Genomic DNA, 9,585 nt, shown 5'->3' with positions numbered 1-9,585 from the left:
TTGGTCAACACAAATGTATACTCTATTCCAACTTTATCCTTCTTGAATATACAGCAGAGGGAAGTGTACTCAGCAGAGTGCTTCAGGGGTGGTGTAGGTGTCCTGACTACCTCTATAACATATTGGGTTAGCTGAAATTAATGTAGATTAATGTTTCTTACTGTTAAGTATTATGAAAATATGTATCTCCTAAGAAGAAAAACAATAGAGTAACCTACCTACAAGGAGTTTTACAAAGTTTTAGAGGAGGAAGAGTTTTCAGTTAAAAACAAAAACACTCTACTCTTCTCATTTGAAGCTGATGGTGAGTCCTTATTGAGCCGAAGAGGCTGAGGCAGGTCTCAGCTGTGGGCCTTGGAAAGCAAGGACAGCAGAGACATTACTGTGCTTATAAGTTTGGCTTTTGTTCTGCTCAGGAATCTGTTAGTCCCCCTTTAAAAATATAGATTCTTAAAAGAATAGTCAACACTCTTTAAATGGCTTGCAAAGCTGTACTCCCTTGCAAAGTGAAGAAGGAAAGACGCGGGTAGAATTGGGCTGGAGGGCAGGGAATAATACAACATACTCATTAATGCTAATGGATAGCTTCACCCATATAATAGTGGAAAAAAAAATCTGTTGTGAATTGAACTATTTTCAGTCCTGATGGTTCTTAAATGAAGATCTTCCCAAGAAGTCAGGTTCTAATAAAACATACCATAGGGAAGCTACCATCTGCTCCAAAATTACACTGTAAGGTAGACTCTTCAGAATTCTTCCTAACCTACAGATGCAACATCAATATGGAAAGAAATTTCTAGATGATATGTTTATTATTATATTGTTTTGTACGTTCTTGTAACTCTTCTTCTGTCAAGCTCCCTGAACAGTTAAAGAAGTAAAATACGCTTATGAGCCTTTGTGTCTTTCTCTCCCTCCCTTCCTTGCTTCTGTTCTTCGCATCTTTGCTTCCTCCCTTCTTTATAGTTATACACTAAATTTAGCAAACCTAAACTGAGAGTGAGATATTTTTGTAAATTTCACTTTTTTCTTTCTTATTCCTCTATCAGGTGATGACACATTAAAATTGTGGGACATCCGACAATTTAATAAGCCACTTTTTTCAGCCTCAGGTCTTCCCACTATGTTCCCAATGTAAGTAGCATATTTTTAATATTTGATTGGCATAAAGTAATTGAATAGAAATTTCTTCACTTTAATGGTAATTTATATCATGTATTTTAGGTCGTCTAGAAAAAAGACTTGAGAGGATGATTGAAATATGATTTTTTGAAATGTGAATTTTATTTTTTATTTTACATGTTTTTTTACATTGTAAAGTTAATTTGAAGTTTAATGATGTATATGTATATATTCAAGTGTTTGCGTGTATATATGATGTGAAAATACAAGCTCTTCAGTGACTCAGACTGTGTTGCTGTAGGTGCCCGAATGCTGTCATTTCCATTCCATTAAGTCAGTAACTAAAGCTTTTAAAGTATTTTTAGGGGCAGCTGAGGTGACTTTAATTTCTAAATTCTATAAATGGTGCCTAGAAAAGTGTTTCTTTTTCTTTTTTTTACTGGAATCAAACTCAGGACCTTGCCCTTGCCAGGCAGGAGCTTGTGCTAGTGAGCCATATCCCTAGCTCCAGTGCTTCTATTTTGGTAGGAACAAAATTTTTCTTCTATGTTAAATAATGACAAACACAGAAAGTGTGAAGGTAATGGAAGCATCATGTAAAGGAGATGTAGAGCAGCTGAGTACCAACTCTAGCACCATCCACTGCCCATAGCAGTGTTTGTTACAATAAACCTACAAACAAACATGGATTTATGGTGGATGAGAATTTGGGGGACTGTTATGCCTGCTACAATTTGTCTTAGATAAATCACAACTGGGTGGCCAGGCCTATGGTAATAAGAAAAGGTGTGTAATTAGGCCATCAGGCTCAAATGATGGAAACTACGTCTGGCTTCATGGTGCTTGATCAGGTGTAGGTAAAATTGTCTAGAGGCAGTAGTAGTGGTAAGAACAGTTTTTTAAAAAGGCCAAAATAGTCACTACTTAGAGATTAGTCATATATGGCAATAAGAAAAGGTGTGTAATTAGGCCATCAGGCTCAAATGATGGAAACTACTTCTGACTTCATGGTACTTGATCTGATGTAGGTGAAATTGTATAGAGGTAGTAGTAGTAGTAGTAGTAAGGATAGCTTTTTAAAAAGGCCAAAATAGTCACTACTTAGAGATCAGTCATATATGTCCCTCTGTAGACATTCTCAGTGTCTCATATAGATGGAGTTTCCCCTGTACTTGAACCTGCCTGGCAAGCACAAAGACTCCCATTTGATTCCCGGTACCATATGCCGTGCTGGCTAGAGCCCAGGGCGTGCTATGTCAGCCACCAAAACCAGGTGTGGTAGCACATGCCTGTAATCCCAGCTCTTGGGAGGCTGACACAGGAGGATCACTACAAATCTGAGCTGCGAAGAGAGACCCTGTAACAAATACGTAAATAAAATTACTTTAAAAAAAAAGAAATAAATTAAAAGCAAAAGGTATATAATTAGGCATATATATATACATATATATACATATATATAATGTATATGTTTGACATATATCTTTCTGTATATATGTATATTAAAAAGGAGTGGATTCTGGAGTTAGATATCCTGTGCTTGAGTCTGGGCTGTGTCATTTCCTGTGTGATTGTGGACAAGGTGTATTTAATGTTTCTGTCCCAGTTTCCTTTATTAGTACAGTGAGGATAAAAAAATCTATCAAATAGGTAATTGTAAAGATTAAACAGATTATTAAAAGTACTTGTTTTCCAAACTCTGTATAGGAATTCACTCTTTTTACAGTAATGTTTATATTTTTATTTAATTCAGTCATTTATTGCTGCACTTTTATAGTATCATGAACTTATACTTGTCAACTCCTTGTCTGTAGGACTGACTGCTGTTTCAGTCCAGATGATAAACTCATAGTCACCGGCACCTCAGTTCAAAGAGGATGTGGTAGCGGCAAACTTGTTTTCTTTGAACGTAGGACTTTCCAAAGGATGTATGAAATAGATATCACAGATGCGGTATGTATCTTTTTTTCCTTCCCAGCTTTGAGGACAAAGTGAAATTTGGATCTTAGCTATCTTTTAATTTGGTTTTTTAATAGTATGTAAACTCTGGCCCTTACAAAGCAGCAATAAGCTGCTTTTTTCTCCAATACAGGAATTATTCTAGATGGCTAATATTCCTTATCCCTTCTCCCAGCCCAATCTTTCCCAGACTTTAGTCAGAATTCCAGCTGGCCCTGGGTGTTTGCTCTTCTCTGCCAACCAAGTTGAGGAGGAAGCTGATCATCATGTAGCACACAGCAAGCAGCATCCTGTAGCGTGTGTATTTGGAAGGATCCAGGGACAGTTGGCAAATGTGAAAGGAAATGCTCTTAGAAAGTGAGGAAGGTTATCATTGTTTTCTAAATCCTGGAAACTATAGAATTATGCTTGTCAGAGTTGTAGTCATTAGGATAATGTTCACCCACCACTGACCTTTATTATTATTTCTTTATTTGGAAGTTTAAAACATTTCAAGTTAACTTCTATACTTTAAAACTAATCCAGAATCTTTAGTTTTATTTATACATTTATTTGAGCACTGAAACACCAGCATTCATTCAACCATCCATCCATCCATCCATCCATCCATCCATCCATTCATGTAGGTCCTAAGATGAAGTCATATATAGGTAATAATGGCAGAGATTCCCAGAGGAAAGTCTGAATTCTTTTATGTTGTTAGTTAGATAGTAAAGCAAATCATTGTAATTTTCTGAGGGTGAAATGAGCCAATTAATGTCTGTGCAAATTTTCTTTGGCTCATTGTCAAATCCTGTAGTAATATCCCATATAACAGGCTCTTATGTAGGTTTCTCCAGTTGTTTCAGCTCTTTGTAAACAGTTGAGACATATTATGCACTTAAGTGAGTCAGACAGTTGAACAACTGTTTTTAAATCACCAGTAAAAAAGCTCTGGTCTCTAATGTTCTATTATTACAGTGGAGTCTTAATTTGTACTCCCACATTTAAAACCATGATATTGTTTGAGTATTATAAGAAAACTGGAATAACAATGAGAATTTTAGATGAGTACTCAAGTTTTATAGATTTTAATCTCATGACATAATTTGAAATGTGCCAGTACTTGTAATACTTTTTTTTTTTTTTTTTGGAGGGGGGGTGGCAGGGTATATCCAGGAGCCAAGTAAAATACTAGACTAAAATAAAAACAACTGACTCTATCAACTTAAATGTCAAAAAGTAAAATTATTATAATTGGTTGTTCCAGAACTGAGTTATATTTTCTTACAATTCTCAACAACTGTGCATTGAAGTATTCTTGTTGTTGTGTTTTAAATTATAATTTATGTTTAGATGTATTTAAGGAATGTAGCAGAATGATTATACTTTTTTGGGGGGGGGGATTAAGGATTAAACTCTAACATTCACACTGAACTACATCCTTACCCTTTTAAAAATCTGTGTAGGTTGAGACTGAGTCTCTGTAACTTACTGTGTTGCTCAGGCTGGGGATGAGCTGGCAATCCTCCAACCCAGCCTCTCACAGCACAAGCATGGCAGACACCTGCCATGATGCCAGACTGATTGTACTTTCAGAGACACTCTGGACTTCTGCAGTTCATAGGAAGAGCATGCTGTTTGCTGCAAAAATCACTATCTCATAATATGATAAATTTTTGTTTTCTAAGTTGCTATTCCAGCTAGGTCTTTCTCTCTGTAGCACTTACTACCATTTCATATTGTAATATATATTTGTTTGTTTCCATCCTCTATCTGGATATAAATCACACAATGTAAAAACTGTGTTTTGTTCACTGGAGTGTCCTTTTTTATTAAGGAAGTTTCAATTTTAGTGCATGTTTGCAGAACACAGTGATACATTCCTCATAAGGAGTTGGTACATGTACCATACAGATCTGAACTCTTTTTACATTCTCTTCTCCTTGCTTTGCTCCCTCTCCCTCCATCTTTTGGTCACACTGAATACTGAATGCCCAGAACAGTGCATGGCACATAGATGGCTCTTCCTATATTTAGTGAATGAGTAGTGGTACACAGAGCCAGGGCAAGCACTGGATGTTGTATGTGTGTTGTATGGTGGTAAGGCAGGAGAAAAGTAGAGTCAGAAAGGTAAACTAGGGCTGAATACCTTAATAAAAATGGTTTTATAGAGTGGCTATTTCTTTTTTTAAATGTTATTTTATCTTAAAGAGTAAAATAAAAAAGAAATAGCAGAAACAGAGTAACATACAACAGTACATATGGGACATATTTTCAAAACAAGGATAACAAATTAACAATGGTTGTTATATTATGTATTTTTATCATAAAATCTGTTGCTCAGATTTACAGATACAGGTTTGCAAGATTGGACAAATAATTAAACATTAATGCTTGCTATTATTAAACCTTAATAGTTTTTTTCTTGATCTTTTTTATTTTTAAATTTCTTTTAAAGAGAATAAAATAACTGATAAGACATTAGAAATTATCCACATTTAGAAGAAAAAGATGAGAAGTGTTCAACTGTGGTTTTTGTATTACACATTGTTGTCTTCAGTACAGTTGCTCAGATTGCAGATATTAGCATATAGTTAAGGTGAAAATTATAAACATTAGCTTCTATTTTCAAAAAATGGATGGAAGTTAGTAATGTAATCATCTCATCTATCCTGTGTATATACTTGCATGATTTTCCCCCTTTTTTTCCTACCTTTTCTCCTTTCCCTCACCTTTGTTCTTTATTCTTTATATTCAGTTTCTTTCCATTTTACTGTATCTATTATATTTTTTAGACTCTTATACTAGGGAGACAACATGATATTTACACATGTGGATCTGATTTTATTCACTTATGAGTATACCTCTAGTTGTATCCATTTATCTATAAAGATCTCAAGTTTGTCTGTCTTTATAGCTAAGTAATACTCCATTGATAAAAATACCACATTTTTTTTTAATCCACTCTTCATTTTGGCTGTTTCGAAGATTTGGCAATGATAAATTTTGCTGCTATAAACATGGGTGCACAGGTAATCACTGTGGTATGATGTTTTCAATTCTTTTGGAAAAATACCCAGAAGAGGAATAGCTAGGTTGAATGGAACTTCCAATCATAGTTTTCTGAGGCATCTCCACACTGATTTTCATAGTGGTGGTGACTTTTCAGTATGTAGAAAGCCAGTTTTTCCAGCATTATTTGTTAAAGAGAGTATCTTTCTTTCAGTGAACTTGTTTGGTGCCTTTGTCAGGGATAAGGGGCCTGAGTGTGTAGTTGTCATCTGCATCTTCTAATCTATTCCATTGATCCTCGGGTCTGTTTTGTTTTGCTTTTTGTTAGTACCATGCTGATTTTATCACAGTAGCTTTGTAGTATAATTTCAAGTCAGGGACTGTAGTGCCTCTTGCCTTGCCTTAGTTGCCTGGGGATTGCCATTGCTATTCTAGGTCTTTTCTGGTTCCAAATAACTTTTAGGAATGTTTCTAGATCTGTGAGGTACATTGATGGCATTTTGATAGGGATTGCATTAAATCTATGTAGCAATTTTGGGAATATGGCCATTTTCACAATGTTGGTTCTTCCTGTCCAGGAATAAGGAATATCTTTCCATTTTCTGATATCTTCTTTGATCTCTTTTTTCAGAGTATTGTAGTTTTCATTGTGTATATAATTTACTTTCTTCATTAGATTAGTTTCTAAGTATTTCTTTTTTTGTTTTGGATGCTATTGTGAAGGGTATTATTTTTCTACTTGCTCAGTGAGTTTATTTGTGTAGAGGAATGCTATTGATTTTTGGGTGTTATTTTCGTATCCTGCTATGCTACTGAATTTATTTTTATTATTTATTTTTATTATTTCTAGGAATCTTTTGGTGGAATATTTTGTGTCTTCTGTGTAGAGTATCATGTCGTCTGCAAACAATGCTAGTTTAATTTTTTCCTTATCTGTTCTTATTCCTCTCTTGTCTAATGGCTCTAGCTTATAATTCCACAACTATATTGAATAGGAGTGGTGATAGTGGACATCTTTGTCTTGCACCTGGTTTTAGACTAAAGGCTTTCAGTTTTTGCCCATTTAGAATGATGTTGGCTGTTTGTTTCTCATAAATGACTTTTATCAGATTGAGATACAAGCTATTCCAATTTTCTGTAGGGCTTTGATCATAAATGAGTATTAGACTTTGTCAAAAGCCTTTTTTATGTCTATTGAGATAATCATGTGGTTTTTGGTTTTGGTTCTAATGACATAGTGCATTACAGTTATCGATTTGCATATATTGAACCATCCTTGCATCCCTGGGATGAATCCTACCTGGTCAGGGTGTATAATCATCTTGATGATTTGCTGTATTCTATCTGCTAGGATTTTATTGAGGATTTTGGCATCTATGTTCATGAGGGAGATTGGCCTATAGTTGTCTTTTTTGGTTGAATCTTTCTCTGGTTTGGGTATCAGTGTAATACTTACTTTCATGAATGATTTTGGGAGTATTGCTTCCCTTTCTTTCTTTCTTTCTTTCTTTCTTTCTTTCTTTCTTTCTTTCTTTTAAGGTTTTACAGTTTATAAATACTCTCGTGAAAAAAGTCACAGTCATTGCAGGAAGGCACTGAAGAATCTCTACTCCTTTGGCTGTTTTCCAATCTCTAGCTCACATTTTGCTAGCACCAATGTTAGCCTTTGCGGTGCCCTTGACTTTCATTTTGTTCTTGCACTCCTTCCACTGCTTTCTTGGGGTCTTTTTCTTCTCATATAGGCCATGTCTTGCAAGTCTATGTTTGGGCTCATTTTTCTTTGCATAATCCAGGGAATCATAAATCATGCCAAAGCCAGTCTTGCCACTACCAAAATGGGTTCTGAATCCAAACACAAAAATGATATGGGGTATGGTGTTTTTTGGTGAGTTTTTCCAAAATTTCTGTCTTAGATACTGTTGCTTTCCCATGGTAAAGGACATCAATAACCATTTGTTTCCTTTGAAGAAGTCAGTTGGTCATGAACTTCTAGGTTTGGATAGTTACTGTGCCATTCATGATGGCAATGGATCCTCTCAGACAGCCTGCTTTCTTTACAACTTCACTGAAGAGTTTGCAGAATATTGTGATTAAATCTTCTCTAAACTTCTTGTAGAATTCAGCTGTGAATCCATCAGGACCTGGGATTTTCTTTGTTGGTAAGTTTTAATTACATTTTCAATTCCATTGGCTGATATTGGGTTATTCAGAGTTTTTATGTCTTCTTGATTCAGTTTTGGTAATTTGTATCTATCTAGTAATTTATCCATTTCTTCTGTGCTTTCTATTCTGTGAGAGTAAAGATTTTCAAAATAGCTGTTGATGATCTTCTGAATTCCCACAGGATCTGTAGTAATTTTAACTTTTTAATTCCTTATTGCTTGAATTTGAGTTTTTCTTTCCTCTTTTTGATGAGGTCAGCTATGGGGTTTATCAGTTTTATTTAATATTTCAAAGAACCAGCTTTTTGATTCATTAGTTCTTTGTATTGTTTTCTTTGTCTTAATTGCATTAATTTCTGCTCCAGTCGTTATAATTTCCTGCCTGCTTTGGGTTTTGGGCTTGGTTTGCTCTTCTTTTTCTAGAAGCTTGAGTTATAGCATTAGGGCATTTATCTGTTCTCATTATGTTTTCATAATGTGTGAGTTCACTAGTATAAATTTCCCTCTGAGAACTGCTTTCATTGCATCCCCCAAATTCCAGTAAGTTGTGTTTGAATTTTCATTGACTTGTAGGTATTATTTAATTTCTTGTATGTTTTTAGATTTTTTGTAGTTTCTTTTGTCATTAATTTCCAATTTCATTGCACAGTGGTCAGGTAATATGTATGTGATAATTCTTGTTTCTTGCATTTAACTAAGCATGATCTATGGACTAGTATGTGTTCTATTTTAGAGAATGTTCCATGTGCAGCTGAAAAGAATGTATATTCAGATGTCGTTGGGTGGAACACTATGTAAATGTCAACTAAGTCCATTTGTTCAAAGGTTTGGTTCAGTTCTGCTACCTCTTCATTAGTTTTTTGTCCACTTGATCTATCATTTTAAGATAAGGGAGTGTTAAGGTCCCCTGTTAAGATTGTGTTATTGGTTGTTAGATTTTTCATGTCCTTTAAAATTGTCTTATATCATTGGGTGCTCTGATATTTGGTGTATACATATTTATGACTGTTATCTCTTCCTTTTGAAGTTTTACTTTTAAGAAGTATGTAATGCCCTTCTTTATCTTGTTTGATCATTTTTGCTTTGAAGTTCAGATTGTCTGTGAACTGTATAGCTACCCCTGCTTTTTTCTGAGTTCCTGGAGCATGTAGTATTGTTTTCCATTCTTTGACTTTCAGCCCATTTTCTTTTTGGGTTAAATGTGTTTCCTGTGTACAGCGTATTGTTGGATTTTGTCTCTTGATCTACTTTGTTGTTTTCCTGCTGTTGGTTCTCTACTTTTCCTCTTTCTTTCTTTCTTTCTTTCTTTCTTTCTTTCTTTCTTTCTTTCTTTCTTTCTTTCTTTCTT

General features: G+C 34.8%; 1 protein-coding gene across 1 annotated transcript in view; it reads left to right on the top strand.

Moving 5' to 3' along the window:
- Wdr70 (WD repeat domain 70) overlaps positions 1-9,585 on the top strand; it is a 304,681-nt gene that overhangs the window by 246,471 nt on the left and 48,625 nt on the right. Inside the window, exons 11-12 of the mRNA XM_004623536.2 lie at positions 1,050-1,134; positions 2,937-3,075. Of these exons, the coding sequence (XP_004623593.1) occupies positions 1,050-1,134; positions 2,937-3,075 (224 nt within the window). The remainder of the gene's footprint in view (positions 1-1,049; positions 1,135-2,936; positions 3,076-9,585) is intronic.

The sequence above is a fragment of the Octodon degus genome, unplaced genomic scaffold, assembly GCF_000260255.1.
Source record: "Octodon degus isolate 3935 unplaced genomic scaffold, OctDeg1.0 scaffold00002, whole genome shotgun sequence".
In the NCBI taxonomy this organism is placed as follows: Eukaryota; Metazoa; Chordata; class Mammalia; order Rodentia; family Octodontidae; genus Octodon; species Octodon degus.
This window is presented reverse-complemented; position numbering and strand designations above follow the sequence as displayed.